Source organism: Phoca vitulina, unplaced genomic scaffold (genome assembly GCF_004348235.1).
Source record: "Phoca vitulina isolate PV1807 unplaced genomic scaffold, GSC_HSeal_1.0 scaffold10, whole genome shotgun sequence".
Classification (NCBI taxonomy): domain Eukaryota; kingdom Metazoa; phylum Chordata; class Mammalia; order Carnivora; family Phocidae; genus Phoca; species Phoca vitulina.
This window is the reverse complement of record NW_022589713.1, coordinates 46,722,214-46,748,901: the sequence shown is the minus strand read 5'-3', so window position 1 is coordinate 46,748,901 and position 26,688 is coordinate 46,722,214. Positions and strand designations below refer to the sequence as shown.

The window sequence follows — 26,688 nt, the reverse complement described above, 5'->3', positions numbered from 1 at the left end:
ACATGGTGAAAATCTCTAATAATCTCTAATAATTTTGGTAATTAGAATATAAAAGTTTATGTGAAGAATTAACTCCAAGTTACTTTGGCCACCTCTATAGAGGTGGGATATTAAATAGATTGGAGAGAGTCTCTCAGCAGGGCTGTGATGAGAAGGATTCTATGGTTGTGTCCTTGCCATGATTGATTGTCCACGGGTGTGGGAGGGAGAAATGAAGCCAGATTTTGTTACGCATGTGTAAGAATAATTTCTCATCTCTTCGGGGCATAACTTGAGAACCAGGAAGTAAGTCAAAAGGCATCCCAGATTTTAATGTCCCCAACTTCACATTCCACAGCTAATCTTAAGTTATTAATAAGGAAACTTAAAAAACCCTCATTTAGAGCTTCTTTATGCTTATTTTGTCTACAATTCCAGTAAATGTAGTTATCCAGTTTCTAAACTAGTAGCAGGCTAAAATGAGTAGAGAAGACTTACTATAAGTAGCATATTTATAAGAGTGATGACTGACCTAGAAAATGGTAAAGAAAAAAGAAAATGTTAAATTATGTTGTTTCCTTTTTTTTTTTTTTTTAAGATTTTATTTATTTATTTAAGAGAGAGCGAGCACAAGCAGGGGGAGTGGCAGGGAGAGGGAGAAGCAGGCTCCCTGCTGAGTGGGGCTCAATCCTAGGACCCTGGGATCATGACCTGAGCCAAAGCAAACGCTTAAGTGACTGAGCCACCCAGGTGCCCCTCCTTTTATCTTTAAAAACTAGAATTAGTTAATTGATTTCAGAAAGTTATAGATTCAAAATGGTTACAACTCATTATATCTCCAAAGCCCTTTAGGTTTTCAATGAGGTGTAACCATTTTGAATCTATAATTTTAGATAGATATCTGCATCTCTACCAATGTCTATATTTATATCTGTATTTTTCTAAATCTATCTAATAATTCAGCTATCTTGAGTAATTCTTTCCATGAAAACTCCCAGATAGTAGAGCCCCTAATGAGTAAACTTTGGTTAACATAGTTTTGACTTTAATATAGAACTTTTCAGTAATATGAATATCCAAAATTTGTGTTTTTGTTATCTTTAGATTGTGTTTTTCAGCCTAGGATTAATGCTTTTTAATTTTTATTTTTTAAGATAACTAAAATATAGTAGATATATCTGATGTAGTCTAGATTTAAGAGTTAGTGGCTGTGTTTATGTACACTGTTCTTACAAGGACATGGTATGGTGAAAGCATTTAAGAGGGTTGTGGAATCTTTTAGTGGGTTGAGATCAGCTTTTTTTTTTTTTTTTTTTTAAGTGAACTCTACACCATGCGTGGGGCTTGAACTCAAGGGGATCAAGCCAGCCAGGCACCCCCTAGCTTTTTTTTTTTTTTGTAGTGAAAGAATAAACTGGGTCAGGAAATATGACACCTTCTGTCATAAAGATTAAGGTTCTGTAAAACTTCTGTCTTAGAGGTGTCTGTATGTAAAATGGGTGCTTTGTTTTGTCTGTTTACATCATGGGTCCCAGTGGAAAAAAAAATCTGAGAAACAGTGATCTAAAGAATACCAGGGAAGGGCGCCTGGGTGGCTCAGTTGGTTAAGCGACTGCCTTCCGCTCAGGTCATGGTCCTGGAGTCCTGTGATCGAGTCCCGCATCAGGCTCCTGGCTCAGCGGGGAGTCTGCTTCTCCCTCTGACCCTCTCCCTTCTCATGCTGTTTCTCTCTCTCTCTCTCAAATGAATAAATAAATAAAATCTTTAAAGAATACCAGGGAAGTGGATGAGGGAATTGGAAGACTTGTGTCCTAACCCATAACACAGATCTTGTATGCAACCTGAGCAAGCGACATAAGCATTCTGACCTTCTTATTTTCTCATCAGAGATGAGAAATTGGGGATGATGATATCTGTCCTGCTTATCTTTCAGATTGGTTGTGAGGATCAAAACAGATAAAGTATTTAAAAACATTTATTGGGGCACCTAGCTGACTCAGTTGGTAGAGTATGCAACTCTTGATCTCAGGGTTGTGAGTTCAAGCCCCACATTGGGTGTGGAGCCAATCAATCAATCAATCAGTTAGTCAAATATATTTGTAATTTTAGAGCACTTATTTGTTGAACAGGGCCTCCTAAGTTGCTTTGTTGGGTGTTGCATTAGCCTTGAAGGGTAGCTGTAGTCTCTGTACCATGGGGTTGAGAGACAAGTACTCCTAGTGTGGTGCTAGTGTGGACAGGGTGCTGTGGCTGCACACAGGAAAGCATTTCTGGAGAGAGTCAGGGTGACATCTGAACAGAGTCTTGATGGGTAATGAAAAATCATGGTATAGGGACAAGCCACTCAAGGCTCATTATTCCCAAAATTGATTGTATACATTTTCTAATGTTGCATAACAAATTACTACAATCTTAGCGTCTAATAACCCAATTGTTACTTCATTGTCTGTAGGTCAGAAGTCTGGCATGGGCAACTGGCTTCTCTGCTCAGAGTTACACAAGGTGTCATCCAGACACCTTGTTCTTTTTTTATTTTTTATAGATGTATTTATTTGAGAGAGAGAGGGCATGAGTGGAGAGGGGGGTGGGGCAGAGGGAGAGGGAGAAGCAGACTTCCCGAAGAGCAGGGAGCCCGATACGGGGCTCAATCCCAGGATCCTGAGATCATGACCTGAGCGGAAGGCAGACACCAAACCGACTGAGCCACCCAAGTGCCCCCAGACTATGTTCTTATCTGGACCTTAGGGTTTTCTTCTGTGCTCATGTGGCTGTAGTAGAATTTAGTCCCCTGTGGTTACAGGACTGAGGTCCTTATTTCTTCCTGGCTGTTGAAGAGGGCCATTCAGCTCCTGAGGCCACCTGCAGTTCCTTGTCATTTGGCCCTGATAGGCATTTTGTTTTCTTTCAGGACAGCAGGGGTGCATTTCTCTGCCTTCTGCCTCTGCCTTTGCACTCTAGACTCTTATTTGAAGGGCTTTTGTGATTAGGCTAGACCCATCCAGGTAATCTTTTGATTGACTCAAAGACTACTGATTAGAAACCTTAAATATGCCTGTAGAAATCCCTTTTACTATGTAATGTGAGATAGTCAAGGGAGTGAACTCATATTCATAAGGTGAGGGTCATTTGGGGTCATCTTAGAACTCTACCTACCACAGTGACTAAAATGGTTTTCCCTATACTAAAATAGAGGCCAATGGTTAGTTAATAATCCATTGGTGGGCAATAAAGATATTAATTGTGACAAATAGCTTAGAAACCTGTCCAGATTTCTCATGGCTATGAGAATTAATTAGACCAAATTTAGTTTGGAGGAATCTAAATCCCTTTATATTTTGAAGTGAGGATAGCCCATTAAAGATCCAGGACCTTCCGATAAATGGTCAAGTACAATTAGTTTTTTATGCATGTTTTATATTTTACAATCATACGTCACATATGTGATCCTTACTCTTGCAACTTCGGGGGAAGACCTACCAGCCATCAGGCCAAGCCTGCCAGGTGGTACTACTTTTCTGAATACAGTGTGTTTTATGACCTACCTATTGCACACTCCAACATTTGATTTTACTAGTTAATCCAGAGCTGATGAGGTTCTCAGTTACTGATTAGGCTCACATGAAGCCAAAGTATAAAGATCGTAAATATTTACATTGGGGGTATACTTTTTGAGTGATTGGATGGTCACTGTCTGAAAGTAGCCCTTTCCTGGTATCTGGAAAGCTGAATCAGTAATTCTTCTGCACAACTGCATAAAGTTTTTGTCTCCATTGCTCACCAGATGATGAACTTTAAATTTGTGTGTCTATTTTCTCACATCCCGCACTTATGACTCAGAGTCTCGTGGGTATATTCATTGGTGGAGCTCAGGTCATCTGCCCTAGATGAGAGGGAGACTGAGTAAGTTTTCTGAGTTCTAGCTTACGGAGTTACAAGAGCTGTTTAGAAAAAAAAAAAGGTTATTAAATTTTTGTCATTATTTTGTTGATATTTTCCCCCCTCCCAATTAAACTGTTCCTTTTGATTTCTGGTTTTGACAGAAAAATCTCTTTCCTATTCAGTGATTATAGAAGTAAACTCTCATATCTTCTTTTATATTTCAATTTTTAAAAATTATGAGTTAAATAGGTAATAGGGATTAAGGAGTACACTTGTGATGAGTACCAGGTGTTGTACACCTGAAACTAATATTACACTGTATGTTCACTAACTGGAATTTAAATGAAAACTTAAAAAATTAAATCTTTAATATAGCTTAAGTATGAAGTAAGCATCTGATTGGTGTCTCTCCCCCCATATGGATGGCATTTGTCCCAATACCATTTATGGGACATCTATCTTAATTTGAAATGTTGCAGTTACTGTAAAGTAAATATGTATATGTGTGTATGTATGTATGTATGTGTATGTGTGTACACTATTCCTAATGACCTCTCTGTTCCAGCCTACCCACAGCAGTATGTGCCCACTTGACAGATCAGGGTTCCATTGGTTCATTCATTCACTCATTTATTTAACAAATATTTATTAAATGCCTTTTATTGATGTAGTACTTTGCAGACTACAAAAGGGTAAGACATCAGGGCTTATTTCTATGTGTAGATGAGTTCAGATCTGTTTTGTTATGGATGAGGGAGGCTCTTAAAGTTTTGGCTTTATACTTTTAGGACTTTTTTGGTTCACCTTAGAGTAGTAGATTTCAACCTTCTAGTTTAAATTTTGGGCCCTTTCTCCTGAGGATTTTTGTGTCAGGCTCTCCTTTACAGAACTAAATGGATTGGCATCTTAGGATCTAGCTGTGGTGTGCAAGGTAGACTTAAAGCAAGGCCCTTGACTAGAGAGATGTTTACTTGTGCATTACATAGTATTGAATATTAGAGCTGGAAGGCACTTTATTTTTTTATTTTTTTAAAGATTTTATTTATTCATTTGAGAGAGACAGAGACAGAGAGAGCACAAGCCAGGGGAGAGGCAGAGGGAGAAGCAGACTCCCCGCTGAGCTGGGAGCTCAATCCCAGGACCTGGAAATCATGACCTGAGCTTAAGGCAGACGCTTAATCATCTGAGGCACCCACGCGTCCCTGGAAGGCACTTTAAAGATTGAATTGACAACCTTATTTTTTTCATGAACTTTTAATTTTGGAATAATTTTGATTTTAGGGAAGTTGCCAAAATTGTACAGTTTTCGTATACTCCTCAGCTGGTTTCACTTTCCCCTAATGTTATCATCTTATGTTAACAGCACAACCTTATTTTATATATGAGGACACATAGCCCTCAAAAAGTTAGTTTAGCTAAGGTTACAGTTCTGGTTGGTGGTAGAGTCAGACCAAGGACCCAGTAGGCAGCCTAGGTCTTCTAGTTGATGTTTTAAGTATTGTTTTCTTTTTTATGTGTTTGTTTTTTCCTTTCTTTCATGGGGTTCTTTGGGCATGAACTGAGAGAAAGACTACACAATACATAGTCCACTAGTCAATGTAGTCTTTGTAATTTATGCAATAATTTTTTAATCTAGGCTCCCTCCAATTCTTCGACACCAACAAGAACCAGGAGCAGGACATTTTCATTTACAGAGCAACTTGATGAAGGTACACCCAATAGAGAGGTAAGTTTGGAATTTCTTCTTTAATAAACCTCTTAGAAGAAGCTTATTAATCTAAAATGCAGGCTACTGTTGATAACAAAATGGAAAATTATTTTGACAGGTCAATTTTTAATTGTTAGGTATTTTTATTAATAAAAACATTATTGTTTCTTTGTAAATAGTAGTTATGCTTTTGTAAAGTATGTTTTCTTTGAGAATCTTAATTTGAGAGGACAATATACTCTGCCTTTAATAGTTGAGGTTTATAATAATTTGATAATAATTTGTTTAACATAGCATCAAATAGAAAAAAGTTCTATATTTTCAAGCTATTGATTGGAATCTGTGAACTTAACTGATTTTGTGTGACTTGCAGCTAGCCCCATAGCTCAGATTAGATTGTTTTCAACTTTTTCTTGTGGTGAACTGCCACACAGGTTCAGAAGAGAGTAAAACAGAAATGCACAAATCAATGAATTATTATGAAGGAAACCACTGAGGTTCCAAAAGGAACCCTGCCAGCATTATAGTGCTGCCTTCTTCCCCCCAAAAAGATTACTATCATCCTGACCTCTTGGTATTTGTTTCTTTCCTTTTCTTTATAGTACCACTTAAGTATGCTTTCTGTTGTGAACATTATAAACATTTGGGTTGTTTACAGTTTGGGGTTATTATAAATTATGCTGCTGTGAACATCATTGTACATTTCTTTTGGTACACATGTACCTGCGTTTCTTTTGCTTTGTACCTAGGAGTGGAACACTGAATCAAAAGGTATACAGAGTTTTAAACTTTAGAAGATAATGCCCACTGTTTTTCAGAATAGTTGTAGAACTTTACCTTTCTACCAGGAGTTTCTGAAAGTTGCTGGTGCTCTTCATTCTTGCTAGTCTTTTTAATTTCAGCCATTCTCATGGGTGTGTAGTGTTCTCTTATTGTAGTTTTAATTTGCATTTCTCTGATGACTAATAAGATTGTGCACTTTTCATCTCTGTATTGGCCATTTGATATCTTTTTTTGTGAAGTGCTTGTTTATGTATCTTGCTCATTTTTCTCTTGGCTTGTCTTTTATTGATTTGTAGTTCTTTTTTATGTAGTGTGGATAGGAGTTTTTTTTATTAAGGTATAATTGACATATAACATTAATTTCATGTGTACTGTATAGTGATTTGATATTTGAATACACTGAAATGATCACCACAATAAGTCTAGTTACCATCCATCACCATACATAGTTACACATTTTTTTTTCTTGTAATGAGTTTTTTTTCTGTGTCTTGATGTTTCTTCTTCTTCTTCTTCTTTTTTTGTTTCAAGTTTTTATTTAAATTCCAGTTAACATATACAGATAGGAGTTTTTTATTGGCTATATGCCTAGCAGATAATCTTCTTCTGGCCTGTGGCTTGCCCTTTTATTCTCTTAATGGTGTCCTTAGATGAACTGAAATTCTTAGTTTTAATGTATTACAGTTTATTAATATTTTATTTTCTGGCTAGTGTTTTTGAATTCTTTTCTTACCCTGAGAGTATTTTCCTGTTTTACTTTTCAAAAATCATTTTTTTAAGAAGTATAGTGTACAACATAGTGATTTGACAAGTCTGTAAGTTACATTGTGCTCACCAAAAGTGTGGCTGCCATCTGTCACCATACAATGCTATTACAATATCTTTGACTCTATTCTCTATGCTGTACTTTTTATTCCTGTGACTTAATCATTCCATAATGGGATGCCTGTACCTCTTGCTCTCCTTCACCCATTTTGCCCATCCTCCCATATCCTGTTTCACTTTTCACATTTGGATCTACATTCCATTTGGAAATGATTTTTTTCAGCATGGTGTGAGGTAGGGATCAAGTCTGTGTGTCTCCCTCCCACCCCCCAACCTGCCTGAATGGCTATCCAGTTGTCCCATTCTTTCCACATTGCTCTACTGTGCTACCTTTTTTCAGAAATTAAGTGTCTATATTTGAGTAGATTTGTTTCTGAGCTCTCTATTCTGTTCCCTTGTTTGCTTTGTCTGTCTTTGATCTGATACCACACTGTCTTAATAACAGTAGTTTTATATTAAATCTTGTCTTCTGTAGAGCAGGTCTTTGCTGTCTTGGTCAGTTTGGGCTGCTTTAACAAAATTCCATACACTAGTAGATTAAACAACAGACATTTGTTTCTCACAGTTCCAGAGGCTGGGCAGTCCAGGATCAAGGTGCCAGCAGATTGGCTGTCTGGCGAGGGCTCTCTTACTGATTTGCAGGTAGCTATCTTCTCATTATGTCCTAGCATGGCCCTTCTTGGTACATACACCTAGGAAGAAAGGGATGGGTGGGAGTAGGGGAAAGGCAGTTCTCCTGTCTCTTTTTCTTTTTATAAGGATACTAATCCCATCATGAAGGCCCCATCCTCTTGACCTTCTCTAATTAATTACCTCCCAAAGGCTCTGCCTCCAAATAACATCACATTGAGGGCTAGGGCTTCAATATGTCTCCCAGGACCCTCCCAGGGCTTCAATATGTGAATTTGGGGAGACACATTCAGTCCATAGCACTCCTACCTTGTTCTTCTTGAGTGTCTTAGTTATTCTTATTCCTTTCCATATAAATTTTAGAATTAGATTTTCTTTTTTTTTTTTTAAAGATTTTATTTATTTATTTGACAGAGAGAGACACAGCAAGAGAGGGAACACAAGCCGGGGAAGTGGGAGAGGGAGAAGTAGGCTTCCCGCAGAGCAGGGAGCCCGATGTGGGGCTCGATCCCAGGACCCTGGGATCATGACCTGAGCCGAAGGCAGACGCTTAACAACTGAGCCACCCAGGCGCCTCTAGAATTAGACTTTCAAGTCTCAGAAAAACAAACTCACAACGAAATGAAACAGACAATGACAACAACAAAACAAACCTGTGGAGATTTTGATTGGGATTGTATTGATTCTATAGATTAGTTTGGAGAGAGTCTCAGTATTATAAATCAAATTTTATAACCTTTTCAGTATTATAAGCAGTACTGTAGTGAGCATTGTACATAAACATTTATAATGCCATTCTTCTTCAAGATAGAATCCTAGGAATGGGATTGCTGGGTTATAGGATGGATTTCAAATTTAAAAATTTGAGAGGTATTTCCAAGTTGTTTTGATGAAAGTTACTTTATTTTTTAATTTTTTCTAAGGTTACTTTAACACAAAAAAATTTTAAAACTTTTTATAGTAGATGTTGATAGCAAAATAAACACTTCATAGTATAGTTTTTGCATTCAAAGTTAATGGCATATTCTATGTCCTTGGCATGTCCTTGGCATTCTATGTCCTTGGCATAGACTGTGTCCTTGGTGCATAGATTTAAATGATCTGACAAAGTTGTTTAAAGTATGAAGTATGTGCATGCTTTCTTGGGGATCTTATTTTCTTGTATATCACTTGCAGTATTACATCTCTTTGTGATTTCAAATTTAATGCTGTTGAACTTAGTTTATACATGTAACCAATTTGAATGAAAGCTGCAGTACTGAGTAGAACCATTTTGGCAATCAGTGTTGATAGCATCATTACTATATTCAGTATATTGGTTGGTTTTATAGTATATTGGTTTACACACAATACAGTTGAAACCCTGAAAATAACTTGTTGATTGCTACTATTGCTTTTTAATTTTTTTTTATTTTTATATATTTTTAAAGCTTTTTTGTGTAAGCAGTCTCTACACCCAATGTGGGGCTCAAACTCACGATCCTCAGTCACATGTTCTTCTGACTGAGCCAAACAGGCACCCCTACTATTAACTTTTTAAAAAATATTTATTTTATCTAAGATGCTTTAAAACATTTTAATTGAATATATCTTTACAAAATAATCCTTTTTGAAAGGGATGATTTGAATATCCTTTTACAATAGGCTAAGTGAGCTAAGGGTTATTTTTTATTCCTTCCCAAATTCCCAAATTTCAATCCTAAAGATCCTGTACTTCATAGGTTTAACTAAAGAAGTGGTTTCTGATTGAAAGAGCAGCATCATCCCTTCATCTCCTTGCTTTTAAAGTGTTTCCTAACAACTCTAAAAGCTATTTTTGACCAATGTAATGGTCAGTTCAGTTTATTTTACAAAATTAAAGGACTTTCTAATTTCATAATTAAGTTATTGATTAAATGGGCATTACATAAGAATTACCTTTTTATTCATCCTCCCACTCCCTGGGTTTTTGATTTTGTTAAATCTCTGAGATAGAAGATCCCGACTTTCTGTTTTTAAATGTTATAATGTTCCTTTTTAGTAAAATATGGAAGTTTAACTCAAAATATAAATATTTGTCCACCTTTTCAGTAAATACAGTAGTCTTTGCTATCCAGAATGCTTCAGAAGTAGATAGTTTCATTTAGATAATTTCCTGGATAATTAAAGTTTTTATATACCTCCTAATATGTCTGTTTTACTGTGTTAGTAAATACTATATGTAAATCTAAATAAGTCTGTCTTTGGTTGCAGGCTTCCTTATTATAAGGATATAAAAAATCATCTATATGATTCAGACATTGAAGGCAAAGGAGAACAGACTGAGATTGTGCTGACCCTAAGGTCTACAGGGCTCTGGCACTCTCTCATCCTGTGCACATGCACGTTGACCATCCGCTTTCTTCCGGTGATCCTGGGCATAGCCTTGTTATCTTCAGCATAGAGCTTCCTTCCCCTTTTGTTGCTTGAGATGAATCTTTTTTGCCTCTCTAGAGCTGGATGCTTTAGAATAGTAGAGAATGTAGGATCATGTGAAAGGCTGACTAGGCAGATGAGGCTACCATAGCCTCCTGCGCTCTGTTCCACTCTGATGATGTTTTTTTAATTGAGATTAAATTCCTATAACATAACATTTACAGTTTCAAAGTGGCATTTCATATATTCACAGTGTTGTACATTCATCACATCTCTCTAATTCCATGACATTTTCATTATTCCAAAAAGAAACCCCATACTCATTAAGCAGTTACTCCCCCATGCTCCCTCTCCGCCAGCCCCAGGTGACCGCTAATCTGCTTACTGTCATTATGGATCCATTTATTCTGGATATTTTGTATAAATGGAACCATACAATTTGTAACCTTTTGTGTCTGGCTCTTTTAGCATGATATTTTGAAGGTTTATGTTGTAGCATGTTTCATACTTCATTCCTTTTTGTGGCTGAATCTAATGATTTTTCTAAGAGCATGAAGATCTGTTTATGTAATTTGTTTGGAGTAAGACCTGGTGTAGACTATTGAGAAGAGGATAGTTTTTGGAGTCATCTGGATCAGCCTGGATTTACATCCAGGCTTTGTCACTTGCTGGCTGAAGGACCTTTGGAAGTTAACCTTCCAGTAACTCAGATTTTCTCTTTGTAAAATGGAAATAATAATACTTGTTTTGTGGGGGTTTACCAGTATGTAAATCTTCTAGCATGGTGCTTTGCACATAGTAGGTGCTCGTTAAGTTTTAAGTAGTTTCTGGGGGCAGCCATGGAAGATGGGAAGGTCTGCTCAGCTTACTTTGCTTAGGTCCCTACCTGAAGGGAGGGAAACAGATGGACCATTATGTAGACTAAGGTCCTAGGGATGTTGTCGCTCTGTCTCTTTACTTGCTGAACTTTTGAAGGAAGGATTGATATCTTTACTTACCCTGCTCTCTAATTTGCTGTCTTTTGGACACACTTCCTCATAGTTTAGGCTTGTCCATTCTTATCCTTATCCTAGGGACTCGTCTAGCCAACATTTTCATATTGTTTTATTTTTTTGAAGATTTTATTTATTTATTTGACAGAGAGAGAGAGAGACAGCGAGAGAGGGAACACAGCAGGGGGAGTGGGAGAGGGAGAAGCAGGCTTCCCGCAGAGCAGGGAGTCCAATGTGGGGCTTGATCCCAGGACCCTGGAATCATAACCTGAGCTGAAGGCAGACACTTAACGACTAAGCCACCCAGGCACCCCTTCATATTGTTTTAAAATTAAATTCCAGAAATCAGTTTATTTTCTTAGAATCCTTTTTTGTTTGTTTGTTTTTTTGCTAAAAAAATGACGCATAGAAATAAATAGCTCTGGTTAATTGATTGATGGATTCCATTCTGTTTAGTAGATGTGTGTTCATAAATACCATATGCTTTTTTGCTTCCCTACATGCAGAGAGGCAACCTGGAATGGTGGAGGGATCACAGGATATCATCCCTTACTTGCTGTGTGACTTTGGACAAAACTGCTTTTAACTTCTTAGAGCCTCAGCTTTCGCATCTTTAGAATTGTGTTATAATGAATATCTCCTCTCATAGGGTTCTTGTGAGGAGCAAGTGAATTTAGAAGTATGAAAATACTCATGATTTTTGAATCACATAAAAAGATTATTATGATACAGAAACGAAAAGGCTTTTTCTGTACCTGTCAGCTCTTGGATAGCACAGACACTAAATTTTTAATTGTGACATTACAAGGGAAGAAATAATGAAGCATCAGGCTGCTTTGGATTGGAATGCTTTCCCAAACATTGAGAAAGATGTCACTTTTTCTTCTTCTTCCTCCCCCTCCCCCCACCTTTTTAAATTTTGTTTTCAAACAATCTTTATACCCAGCGTGGGGCTTGAACTCATAACCCTGAGATCAAGATTTGCATGCTCCACTGACTGAGCCAGCCAGGCGCCCCTCTTTTTTATTCTTCTTGGTCTGAGACATCTTTCAGAAATAAAATACCGCTTCTCTAGTTGTCTTTGCCATTCCAAGTCAGTTTGTACTATTCTATGACACTCTCAGGAGTTACTGAGAAGTATCTTGAAAGTAATGGGCGAGAAACATTTCTTCTTAAGTTTGGAATGAATTTTGCCCCTAAATAGATTGACTTTCAAAGCTGGTATGCTTTTACTTTGTTAGACATTAGACTGGAAGCTACCTGTCCCTACCCTCTGTCAGTTAATGCAAGTCTTTTACCCCTGTCAAGTTGCCTTAGTATCTATTCAGTTCTCATAGTTTCTTCTTTTTTTCTTTTCTTTTCTTTTTTTTTTTTAAAGATTTTATTTATTATTTGACAGAGAGAGTGCACAAGTAGGCAGAGAGGCAGGCAGAGGGAGAGGGAGAAGCAGGCTCTCCGCTGAGCAGGGAGCCTGATGTGGGGCTCGATCCCAGGACCTGAGATCATGACCTGAGCCGAAGGCAGACACTTAATGACTGAGCCATCCAGGTGCCCCTCTCATAGTTTTTTCTTTTGGTCTAATGATAGGATATGAGTTATATTAATAGGCTTCCTAATATTAAGCCAATTGTTCGTTCCTTAAATCAACTCAACTGATCAGATTGCATTATTAATATTCTGCTGTACTCACTTTGATAGTTACTTTATATACATGTCTCCCAACTCTGTTTGTAAGGGGAGTGGCTTGTATTTTTCTTTTTGTGTTGTCTTTATCAGTTTTTATTAGTTGGGAAGCTTTTTATCTTCTTCCCCTCTCTTTTTTCCCTCTCCCCCTCCATTTATTTAGATCTTCTTTAATTTTTTTTTTTTTTAAAAGTATGCTTTTCAGAATATAAGGTCTGTACTACTTTTGTTAAATTTATTTTCAAGTATTTTATTCTTCTGGATGTTACTGTAAACGGGATTGTTTTCTTAATTTCATTTTTGGTTTTCTCATTGTCACTGTAGAAATAAAATTGATTTTTGTCAATTGATCTTGTATCCTGCAACCTTGCAGAACTCATTTATTAGGTTCTAATAGTTATTTAGTAGATTACTTAGTATTTTCTATGTACAAGATCCTGTTATCTGCAAACAGAGGTAGTTTTATATCTTCCTTTAATCTGGTTGCCTTTTATAACATTTTCTTCCTAGTTGCTCTGGCTAGGACCTTTAGTACAGTGTTGAACAGAAGTGGTGGAAGCAGACATACCTATCTCATTCCTGATCTTAGGGGGAAGGTATTCAGTCTTTTTGTCTTTAAGTATGATGTTATCTGTTGGAGTTAGTAAATTGCCTTTATTATGCTGAGAAAGTTCCCTTTCTTTCCTAATTTGTTGAGCATTCTTAGAAGCAGTGTTTAATTTTATCGAATGCTTTCTTTGTGTTTATTGAAATGGGCATGTGGTTTTGTCCTTTATTCTGTTGATATGGTGTATTATATTAATTGGTTTTTGGATGTTAAACTAACCTTGCATTCCTGGGATAAATCCCACTTGTTCATGGTGTACATCTTATATTGCTGGGTTTGATTTGCTAGTATTTTATTGTGGATTTTTGTGTCTATATTCATGAGATGTTGGTCTGTGGTTTTCTTTTTTGTGATGTCTGGTTTTGGTATCAGGATAATATTAGCCTTATAAAATGAGTTGGGAAGTATTCCCTCTGCTTATATTTTTTGGGAAGAGCTTGTGAAGATTAGTAGTAATTATTCAGATGTTTGGTATAATTTGCCAGTGAAGCCATCTGATCCTGGGCTTTTCTTTGTGGGAAGTGTTGTTTGTTGTTGTTTTTTTTTTTTTTTTAAGATTTATTTATTTATTTGAGAGAGTGCACATGAGTGAGCATGAGCTGGGGGAGGGGCAGAGGGAGAGGAGAGAGAAAGAATCCTCAAGCAGACTCCCCACTTGTTGAGTATGCTGAGCATTTTCAGAATTAGAATGGCGAGCTGATCTTTCTTTCTTTCTTTAAAATTTTGTTTATTTTATTTGAGAGAGAGAGAGAGCATGAGTGAGAGAGAGAGACAGCAGGAACAGGGGGGAGAGGGAGAGGCAAAAGCAGACTCCCCCCTGAACAGGGAGACCAGTGTGGGGCTTGATCCCAGGACCCAGAGATCATGACCTGATCTGAAGGCAGACGCTTAACCGACTGAGCCACCCAGGCGCCCTGCTAGCTGATCTTTGAAGACTTATTTTTCTTAAGCAGGTGCCCTAGGACTTAATAGAAATTCCTTGAATCCATATTGCTGCTTCCTGGTTTCCTAGTCCGATATAACTTTCTTCCCATTTTTATATACCGTTGGTCTTTTCAGTAGTGATTAGGGCAAGGGAATGTTAACAGCTTGTGCTGATTTGCTACTTTTTTGTTTAGAGACTTTATATATAGTAGATATATTTATATAGACAAAATGGTCTTGAATTTATTCAAAATGATTTACCAAGGGTGCCTGGGTGGCTCAGTCGTTAAGCGTCTACCTTCAGCTCAGGTCATGATCCCAGGGTCCTGGGATCGAGTCCCACATCGGGCTCCCTGCTCAGCGGAAAGCCTGCTTCTCCCTCTCCCACTCCCCCTGCTTGTGTTCCCTCTCTCGCTGTCTCTCTCTCTCTGTTGAAAAATAAATAAAATCTTTAAAAAAAAAAATGATTTACCCATGGTCTGTACTGAATGAATATTTTCTCATCTGCTGCTGCTGTCAACATGCTGTAAACAATTTTATTCTTGGATCTTTGATAGAGTATATTATGACAAACACTTCTTAAAATGTACATTGTTGGAAATAAAAGCAGAATGAGTTTAATGTCCCCTACTAGTAAGTAAGTGTTGTAGCTGACATCTGTATATAACAGTATCTAGGAAGATAGAAACAAAACTTATACACACTTGCTAAGGTACTAAACTTTTTAGAGACCCGCCTCTACTAGGAGATACATTAATTCATAGGAGATATGCTAATTTGTTACATACAGTGAATGCTAGTGGATGCCGTAGGGCAGTCATTAGGACTTAATTTTCTCTTTGAACTCTGGTTAAGAAGGATGAAATAAGTCAATCAGAGAAAGACATGTATCATATGACCTCACTGATATGAGGAATTCTTAATCTCAGGAAACAAACTGAGGGTTGCTGGAGTGATGGGGGGTTGGGAGGGATGGGGTGGCTGGGTGATAGACACTGGGGAGGGTATGTGCTATGGTGAGCGCTGTGAATTGTGTAAAACTGATGAATCACAGACCTGTACCTCTGAAACAAATAATACATTATATGTTAATAAAAAAAAAAAAGAAGAAGATAGTAGGAAGGGAAAAATGAAGGGGAGGAAATCGGAGGGGGAGACAAACCATGAGAGAGTATGGACTCTGAGAAACAAACTGAGGGTTCTAGAGGGGAGGGGGGGAGGGGGATGGGTTAGCCTGGTGATGGGTATTAAAGAGGGCACGTACTGCAAGGAGCACTGGGTGTTACACGCAAATAATGAATCATGGAACACTACATCAAAAACTAATGATGAAAAAAAAAAAAAAGGACTGGGAGGGTTCTGTGCTGCCAAAGTTAGATTTAGTGCTGCAAGACAGGAGCTGAAGTGGGGCTCCCAGCACTGGAGGAAAGAGGTGGAGAAAAGCTTTCGCTGACTGCTGCCTTTAGCTCTCTGTGGCCCATTATGAGAAGCTGGTGTCCCTAGGGAGGCCTCATGACCAAGAACTGAAGCAAACTCACATTGGCTTATTGTGACTGAGTCAGTGATAGCCCCTATATTGCCATAGGGCAGGAAACTCAAAGTGGAGCCTAGGGAATCAGATTGACTGGATAAGGAAAGATGAGTGCAGAAGGAAGGAGAAAGATGATACCTTCCTCAAAGTGAACCTGTAAATGAAAATTCTAAAACAAATGCTAGGAAGGCAGCCAATAAAAACAGGAATTGGAATATAAATTTATCCTAGATGAAATTCAAATAATAGAGTAGTCTAGAAAAGACTTTAAAACAAATATCTTTAATAAGATACATGCAGTAATAATTCTCTGAAAAAGAAAATAAAATTATGGGGGAAAAACAGACCAAAACAAAAGTAGATTAGGTAGATATGAAAAAGAACCAATTAGAAATCCTTGAAGTGAAAAAAAATTTGATATAAAAACATAGAATAAAACTCAGACAAGTCCCAATTCATGGGAAAATCAGGGTATTTAAAAAGAATACAGAGTAATCCCACCAAAAACTCATAGAGATAAAGAAATATATATATGTGAGAATAAGAGACATTATCTAATGGGAGTTTTAGGTATCTTCATGAATGTTTAGACATAATATAACTTCAATCAGTGTTAGTTCAACTGATGGCTTCACGTAAGGACCACGGAAGAGGTGACTTAAGTTCTTAATAGAGTTCGATTAGAATTTGAACAGAGTTTGAGAGATACAGAGTTGAGACAGAATTTGATTGAGAATATTTGGGAACTGATGTAAGATTTTCATAGGCATAAGAAGCAAATGACAAGAACAGCAAGTGGGAAGAAAGGCTCTTTAGGTTTTGAGGTAGCTGTCAATGGAAACTAATTTTGATACACTTGGCTTTTACTTGGGCTAGGGGCAGGAGTGTAAATTGTTGTTTGGCAGCATCTTCCTTTGAAATGTTTGGTCAGCATGTTTTTCTATACTGGGTATCCGCTTTTGTGTTTTTTCCTTAAGATTTCAAATATACTCTTTACTGTGAAATTTTAAATTATTTTGTTGTGGGCCAGAGTGACTTCATTTCAAATGTTAATTTTGGAAGCCTAAGAAGAGTGAATTTGTATAGCCCTTAATTTAAAATCACATCCATTTCAAGGATGACCTTTCTGAGTTGCCAGGAGAGTTCAGATTTTCAGCAAGAGTAGAAACTTGGATAGGTTGAGTGCCCAGAGCCAAACAGGCATCTAGTACATTTTAGTACACCACTATTACTTAACTTTTAGGACCAAATGAAGAGTTACTGGAGGCTCTATAGCCATATCCATAACTCTACCATACTGAGATGAAAAGTGTAAGTTCTTAAGCTTGTGCAACATTTATTTTCTGATATAAGTTCTTTATTTATATATAATATTATAACATAATATACATTAATTGCAGTTTTAATATTTGTAAAGGATTAGTTTTTTTAGTTTTTATTTTGAAAAAATCATAGATCCACAGGTTTTAAAATTTTTTTAGGGAGGGCCTATGTACCTTTTACCCATTTTCTCCCAAAGATGTCTTGTATAACTATTGTATGCTATCAAAACGGGGGAATTGACATTGGTAAACTGTGTGACATCCACAGAGCTTATTCAGATTTCAGCAGTTTTACATATAAAAGTTCATTTTAATTATAATTTCTTCTAAATCCAATTCATGATTATTAGTATTTTGGTGTATATAGTTTCTGAAAGAAGACTGAAGGACAGAAGAGAATACATATTACAAGAATTAGTATAAAAGAATTTATCCTTAAAACTTGTTATATGAATTTCAGTTTCAAAAGTTGCTTTGTACATATTGGAGAAAACTATTTTTGTTTCTAAGTACAAAATAAATGATTTAAAATTTTATGTGTTTTGTCCTCCCCATAAATTTCAATGCTGTCTTTTTGAATGTATAAAAATGGTTAGTATTTGTTATATTAAGGCTTTGTGTTCTTTACCATGTATGGTTTTTTATTGGATTAGACTCTTACACCAAATTGGCAGACATGCGGTGTGCAGTGGTGGCTGTTGCATATATCGTTTGTATGCCAGTAAGCAAGTTGGTTCAGGTTGGGCTTTGAGTTTCTAAACGGCTCAACTCCTCTCCATTGCTAACCTTCCCAGTAACTTGTTATTTCTGTGGGTGGAGAGATGGTAGCAGTTGCAGTGGGGCAAGACCACTGTAGTGTTGTATATGCTGCGTGGAGAGAACACTTTGCAGCATGCTCTTACTGTGATCTCTTTTTCATTATTTGTTTTATTTTTATACCTCTGCTTCTTACACTGAATGAGACAGCTACTAGCCGGGATGATAGCAGAGCCTGCTTTTCTCTCTGAGTATACTATTTTTGCTTTGGATTCCTCCAAACAGCCTAAAACACAGACTGACAGTGTGGTGAGTCCTTCCACCGCTTTCTGCATTCCCTTTGTGGGGAAGCAAAGTAACTTGATAATTCTAGAAGCAAATCTCATGCTGCTTGTCACTGACTGTCTCTCAAAGCATCTTCAGTGCCCTGTTGCTAACCCTGCTCTAAAAAATCAGAGTGAATTGCTGAATTCTGATGGCTGGTGTGTTTTCTGGTAGCTTTCTAACAACGACAAAATAACACTGTTCTCATTAATGTGGTGAAGACTACCTTCAACTTGGTCTAAACTCTAAATTTTCTCTCTAGGGAATGTTTGCACATTAACTAAAAATGGTATGTATTACTAGAAATCTCTGTCTTACTATTGGTAGGAGGCCAAGAATATTTTGAGATGTGACTCAAATTTTAAGAAAAAAAACAAGCATTGTATGTAAATCCGTAATTGAACCATTGAGCAGGTAGGTGGATTCTACTGTAACAAATAATTACATCTTATTTTGGGAGAATACCAGTTTTCTATATATTAAACATCTGAAAGGAAGTAATTATCTCATTATTTTTCAATTGACTGAATTCATACAATTTTGAATCTTGTGTATAATTTCACTCTGAGAAAGTAGACTGTTTTCATATGTGTCTTAAGTTCTTAATATAGGAAATTTAAAAACTTACAGATGTTTGATTGCCCAGTAAGGATAGCTTTTTTTGTTGCATTGGACACTGACTGACTTGGGATTAAGGTTTTCCTAAATGATGAGAACTGGTTTAATTTACTAAGTAGCTTATGATGAAATTAGAACATTTCTGTACTTAATCCATGCAGCCAGTAAAAACTTGGTCTGCATATGGTCAGTAGTAATCCTAAATTACATTCTGAACTTGGGTTTGTTTTTTTTTTAATTTTTTTAAAAGATTTTATTTATTTGAGAGAGAGAGAACAAATGGGGTGGGGGCAGAGGGAGAGGGAGAAGCAGACTCCCCGCTGAGCAGGGAGCCCAACATAGGGCTTAATCCCAGGACCCTGGGATCATGACCTGAGCCAAAGGCAGACGCTTAACCTTCTGAGCCACTCAGGCACCCTGAGCTTGGTTTTAGAGAAGAAAGCACCTGAGGGTTTTAGTGGCGCCCTAGCTTGGATCTTAGGGCAGAGGGTCTCTCCTTCGTTCTGGCTATAAGTAACACTTCACTATTTTCAAAACTGGTTTGAGAGGGAGACAGGAGTCCCAGTTAAAGATAACTTACCAATTTACTTTAAAAACACAAAATGATATTACTTTATACTTCATGTAATAGTAACAGAGACTTAAAAGAAAAGAGCTCCAAGGCCCACTTCCATATACATAAAAGTAACTTAAGTACCTCTTCTATTGTGAAAAATGCTAATGATTTTGAGATAGAGGCTTTTTAACTATTTAAAAATAATTTAAGTAGACTAAAAGTTTTCATTAATCTTATTTAAATTTTGTTCAGATAAAAATTTCTCTCCATGTAACAAAGGGAAACCATAGCATAACCTATAATGGAATACAAATTTAGTGAGGGTCTACTTAGGAGTTCATCAGCTGTTGACTTTTAGCTAATTCAGTTTTTTGAAAAATGACCCCGAATTCTAAAAATTGCTTAGTGCTCAGCGGTCAATAAATAGTTGTTGAAAGATTGAACAAAACATAATTGAAGATAAATCTGGCAGGGAACCTGTGTGTGCTCTTAAATTAAATGCACGTTAGAGTAGAAGAATTTTTCTCTTGTCTTAGGATTGCCTCCAGGAGAAAGTGTCGGTGACAGTTGAGTATTGACATGTGTTGAGCTTCTCTCTGGGAGAAGGACTTCAGAAGTCTTTTTATACTGAAGGAAGTAACTGCATAAGGATTTGACAAGCATATACTGAACTTCTACCACCAGTCAGGCAGAAGTTAGGTCCTGGGGACCAAGACGAAAATACAGGGTTCCTGCCCTCCAAGAGTTTATGGTTTAGTATGGAGACATATGCTTGAAATACAAAGGAATTAAACCTTCACAGAAGAAAATATAGGTATAGGGAATGTGTTAGCCCTCAGGCAAGCCATATGAAGCTTCATTAAAGAAGCTGCATTTGAAAGTTGAAAGGTAAATGAGAATTTGCTGGGCAGAAATGAAGAAGGCATTTCAGGTAGTTTCAAAATCTTTAATTTGCTTATACAGTTTTGTAATTTAAATTTACAAGGTAACATGATCAATTCTTTCTTTAACTGCCATGCATTTATTTAGATATATTGTATAATACATATATTGAAATATATATGCAGGGAGGGAAAGTTTTTAAATGTTAGGTTGTGTTTGTCTGGTAGGGCGATAGGTCAAACAATTATAGAATAGCTTTTTGTATGGATCACAATCATGTGTCAAGTAATTTAGAGTAGAATATGGACTCTCTCACCACTCTTCCTCCTAACTTAAAATATTTTAGGGAACCATTTCATTTCCTTTCTCCATAATTTAACTGTTAATTTTCAACATATGGACTGAAAGACTTGTCAAACTCTATAAAGTATGTTTTTGATTGTATAGTGTGTAGTGTAGTATATTTTTAGGGCCAGCAAGCATTAATTATCACGCTACACAAATATAGCCGTATATACAACTTGCAATTCTTTGAAATGGCAGAGAACAGGAAGATAAATGTTATGTTCCCCCAACTTTTCTCCCCTGTGTAACACAAAGGAAAATGTCTTGGACTGATAAAATTTGATGACTTTTTTTTTTCTTTCCCTGAAAGAGAGAGAGAGAGAGAGTGTGTCTGCATACAAGCAGGGGGTAGGGGGAGCAAAGGGAGAGGGAGAGAGAGAGTCTTAAGCAGGCTCCACACCCAAAACTCTTTTTATATTAGAGGGAGAAGGTATTTCAGTTGTTATTAGAGAAAAATCCAAACCAAAAGTGGAAGTAGTGATAGTGGTATAAGAACTCTCTCACGTCCCCCAATATCCTCAGTTAATAACTCATCTTATTTATTATCATACACCTGCACTTCTCTAACGACCGACCCACACATGCACACCTCCCTTCCCCTGTCTCCATCTCTGTTGCATTATTAGCAAATTTCAAAACCTTATTCCATCTGAATGTTTTGGTATGTATTTCTAAAAGATAATGACTAAAAATATATAACACAATACATTTATCACACCTAAAAATTAATAATTTCTTAGTATCAAATACCTAATGAGAGTTCAAAAATTTGAGAACACTTGCAAAGCCAAGTGCCTTCTCCACTTATATTTAAGAATAAGTAAGGTCAGTTATTTGACCCTTCCTTGGTCCATTATGGAAATGTATGGGAAATGTCTTAATTTAACTACCAACTTACTGAAACATAGTGGCTAGTATTTGCTCTAATGCTTTGTTTAAAATTTAAAAGTTATTTTATCATGAGCTATTTATATAGCTCTAATTTTGGTTAGTGTATTACGAAGGCAGTATAGAAGTTTGCATCTCGAACAATCTCATTCATTATCATGGAACCAATGCCAGAATGATGTAGTGTCACTTAGAACATTCATCATACTAACAGAACAAAACAAAAAGCTTTCATGTGTGGAAGATTTTTTAATTATAAGTTTTTCTGAAAATTGCCATAATAATTTCATTTAGATTGCTGGTTTCAGATGAATGAGGCATTTCCATTTCTTGTTAGGAAGATGTGTTTCAGGTCTTAGCCCAAATAACTTTAATTTGAGTATTATCTTATCATAGGGAACATTTGACATTTTTCTGGATAGTTGTCTATTTGAATGAGTTTTGCTAATTGAATCCCTGATGTTAATTTTGTCATGGGGGACAAAACCGGGAACATTATAATGGGGAGACGTATGTGATTAGTTTAAAATAAACTTTGCTACATACTAATCTTTGCTATTTAGTTACATATATTATAGCAAAATAAATTTTCTAAATACTGACCATACTAGTTTTGCCTTGCATGAAAACATTCTAATAAATGAACTAATTTTGTTTGATAAATGTATCTAATAGGTCTTGGTACTTGGTTTTTGTTCTTAACAGTTTTAAAAGCTCAGCTTTTTGTTTCTTTTCTTTATGATGTTTCTTTGTTTTTCTTAGAATGCATCTATCCAAGCCACGAAATCTTCCGACAGTGTTAATGGAAGTGAACCAACAACTCCTCAGGTCTGTTACTGATGTTGTTTTAGAAAATAGCAAGTCGTTTCAGAGTGTTGGTCAATCTATATTATTAGCACCTGACTTTCTATTGAAATAGTGATGTCCATACATTTCATATAATATGTATGGTAGATCCAGGTTGGTTGATGCTTTCTTGGAAACAGTTTTAAATGAAAGTAGTTCATGTATGTACACCAGTCATGTAACATGCCATTGTTACTCATTTAAAAAATTAATGGCAGTGAAGAGAAAAATTTTGAAAAAAAGGAATCTGACTTTATAGTTGTAAAAGATTATGGACAGTTTATATCTGAAGACATTGAGTTACTTAATTTAGAAGGTGGGGATATGGAGGAAATGGGATTTCTCTTAAAGTTTGCTCTAATGCATAGTATTTTACTTGTGTTATCTTTGATTTAGAAGTTATTTGGGGAGTACAGCTCAAGTGACATTTTTTTACTCTTTCCAAAAAAGAAAGAAAAAAATTCATTAAAAACGTCATAATGGCAGCAGTGTCTGAGATGAACATTTGTTTACTTTGGCTTTGATGATGATATAATCATTAACCTGGCCATTCTCAGCAGTCTCTAATGTAGGGCAAAAACATTTTTAATCTGTGAACCTGGAGCATGTATGTAGACAATTTATGAGCTAAATGATTTATGAACTAAATTATGTAGACTAAACATTCTAAAGTATTGTCTAGCAAACGTACGGATTATAGCTTCCCAAAGTCCATGAACAGATTCTGTGAACTGAGAACCTCATTCCTTTCATGGGGGCTGGTCAAGTTCTAGGCGTAGTCCAAGTGCCTGAGCTTGTTGACTCTGGCTTTGCCCAGACTCCCTAGTTAATTCAAAGTCCTCTACAAATACATCATTTTCTATGAGCGCCATGAAGTAGGGGTAAAATATTTGGATGCACCAATGGTACTGGACAGACCCGGTAATCTTTAGTGAATATTATTAAAAAATATTATTTAGAATGCCTATTTTTCTCTCTTATAGAATAGTCCAGAATGACTAAATACTGTTATGAATACAAAAACTAGAATGAATGATAACCAGCTTTATAACACATTTAGGAGAAATTTAAGTTTTAATTAAGGTGAAGAATGAGCATGCATAATGTTCAGGAAGTAAGCCCACTGAAGGCTTTGAACTTTCTTTAAAAAATACAACTATTTTTCTAAAAAATAATAAAGTAGTATTTATTTACTATGTGTCTGGCATTGTTAAACATTTTACATATATGATCTCATTTGATTCTAATAAGGGAGATGCCTTTACTCAGAGTCTATTTTTCAAACATTTTTTTAAAAGATTTTATTTATTTGAGAGAGAGAGAGACAGACAGACAGACAGAGAGAGCACACAAGCAGGGGGAGCTGCAGAGGGAGCCACAGAGGGAGAGGGAGAAGCAGGCTCTCCACTGAGCAGGGAGCCTGATGCGGGGCTCGATCCCAGGACCCTGTGATCATGACTTGAGCCGAAGGCAGACGCTTAACCGACTGAGCCACCCAGGTGCCCCTCAGAGTCTATTTTTAAACACATTTCTGACAAGTTGGTTGTTGGCTGTTATTAGCAAATTGGGAATAATGTATATTCTTAAAGGGGGTGGAATGCTTACTATAATTGGGCATCTTGACAGCAGCAGGAAATCAGAGTTGACACCAAGGTAGAAGAAGAGATGGTACAAAGCAAGCCCAAGAGTTCGTAAACATAGCTGCCTGTGATCCCCTTATTACTGGGTCAGACATCCTACGTAAATCAGTTGGTTTTGGCACACAATATCATGATTTAACAAGCATTTATTCCGTTTTTCTTTTCCTCACAGTATATTATGAAAATTTTCAAACATATAGAGAAATAGAACTTTAAAGTGAGCATCTGTGTACCTACCACCCACATTCTATCATTGGTACTTTACTATACTTGCTTTATCACAAATCTGTCCCAGTATACATTCTTCTATCTGCCCCTCAATCCATTTTATGTTTTTGATGCATTTCAAAGTAAGTTGCAGGCCACAGTATCCTTCCCCCTAATATTTTAGCATGTACATCATTAATCAGAGTTCAGTGTTTGTACTTAAGTATTAATGCTTTAATTAATTTAAGAAGAGAGAAAGGGAAATACCATATATAAGAATTCTCAAGTTAAAAAAACAAGTTAAGTCAAATTTTAAAGGACCTTGATATGGAATTGACTAGTTTCAGAGGTTTAATTAGTGGTATAATTATGTATATAGCTACTAAGGACACACAGCCTAGTGGTTCTATAGTAATGAATCATGATGAAAATTTACTTTAGTTAATTTATCTGACGAAAAGGTAGTTATCTCCCTAGATTTTTTTTTTAGATTGAAGTATAATTGACATACAGTATACCTTTAGTTTCATACTAGGTGTACATCATAGTGATTTGATATTTTTATATGTTAGGAAATGATCCCTCTGATTAATCTAGTTACCAGAATCTGTCACCATACAAAGTTATTACAGTATTACTGTGTTCCCTATGTTGTACATTACATCCCCCTGACTTCTTTCTTTTGTAACTGAAAGATTCTACCTAATTAATTCTCATTATGTATTTTGCCTTATTCCCCAGACCCCTCCCCACTCTGGCAACCAATAGTTTGTTTCCTGTATCTTTGAGTCTGTATTGTTTTATTTATTTTTTTTTAGATTCTACAGATAAGTGAAATCATATGGCATTTGTCTTTCTTTGAGTTATCTCATTTAGCATAATACCGTCTAGGTCCATCCATGTCACAAATGGCAAGATTTCATTCTTTTTACATGGCTAAGTAATATTCTTATATATATATATTCCTTTAATATTCCTGTTATAAATATAATACATATATATATATATCACATCTTCTTTGTCCATTCATCTGTTGAAGGACACTTAGATGTTCCTTCTGTATCTTGGCTAGTGTAAATAATGCTGCAGTGAAATGTAAGGATACATATATTTTCTTTGAGTTGGTGTTTTCATTTTTTTGTTTCAGGTAAGTACCCAGAAGTGGAATTGCTGGATCGTATGGTAGTTCTATTTTTAATTTCTATTTTTTGATGAACCTCCATACTGTTTTCCATAGTGGCTATGCCAGTTTACATTCCCACCAACAGTGAGCCAGGGTTCCCTTTTTTCTACATCCTCACCAGCACTTGCTATTTTTTGTCTTTTTGATAATAGCCAATCTGACTACTGTGAGGTGATACCTCATTGTGGTTTTGGTGTGCATTTCCCTGATGATGGTGAGCATCTTTTCACATGCCCGTTGGCCATCTGCATGTCTTCTTTGGAAAAATGTCTATTCAAGTCCTTGCCCATTAAAAAAATTTTTTTAATATTGTGTAAGTTCTTTATATATTTTGGATATTAATCCCTTATCAAATGTATGATTTGCAAATATCTTTTCCAATTCAGTAGGTTGCCTTTTCGTTTTGTTGATGGTTTCCTTCACTGTGCAAAAAGCTTTTTAGTTTGATATAATCCCATTTGTTTATTTTAGCTTTTGTTACTCTTGCCTGAGGAGACTGGTCCAAAAAAATACTGCTAAGACTGATGTCAGAGAGCTTAGTGCCTATCTTTTCTTCTAGGAGTTGTGTCCTTTTTTGAGGTAAATTTTATGTAAATGAAATATACAATTCTCAAGTGTGCATTAACTGAGTTTTAACAAATATATATGCCAAACCCATATGCTAAACCCATACAGAAATAGAGAACATTATCAACACCCCAGAAAGTTCCTTTATGGTTCTTCTCCCTCCTAGAGGCAATCTTTTTTTAAAAAATTTTTTATTGTTATGTTAATCACCATACATTACAACATTAGTTTTTGATGTAGTGTTCCATGATTCATTGTTTGTGCATAACACCCAGTGCTCCATGCAGAACGTGCCCTCTTTAATACCCATCACCAGGCTAACCCATCCTCCCCCCCCCCTCCCGCCCAGAACCCTCAGTTTGTTTTTCAGAGTCGTCTCTCATGGTTTGTCTCCCCCTCCGATTTCCCCCTCTTCATTCTTCCCCTCCTGCTATCTTCTTCTTTTTTTTTTTCTTAACATATATTGCATTATTTGTTTCAGAGGTACAGATCTGTGATTCAACAGTCCTGTACAATTCACAGTGCTCACCATAGCACATACCCTCCCCAATGTCTATCACCCAGCCACCCCGTCCCTCCCACCCCACCCCCCACTCCAGCAACCCTCAGTTTGTTTCCT

General features: G+C 36.5%; 1 protein-coding gene across 11 annotated transcripts in view; it reads left to right on the top strand.

The window, feature by feature from the left end:
- GOLGA4 (golgin A4) overlaps nt 1–26,688 on the top strand; it is a 128,099-nt gene that overhangs the window by 11,026 nt on the left and 90,385 nt on the right. For 6 of the 11 annotated variants that reach the window (XM_032409002.1, XM_032409005.1, XM_032409003.1 and 3 more), the window contains exons 2-4: nt 5,495–5,584; nt 18,224–18,322; nt 22,389–22,454. In XM_032409002.1, the coding sequence (XP_032264893.1) occupies nt 5,495–5,584; nt 18,224–18,322; nt 22,389–22,454 (255 nt within the window). Of the gene's footprint in view, nt 1–5,494; nt 5,585–18,223; nt 18,323–18,599; nt 18,627–22,388; nt 22,455–26,688 lie in introns of those variants that run through there. The other 5 variants (XM_032409007.1, XM_032409010.1, XM_032409006.1 and 2 more) reach the window with 3 other exon arrangements.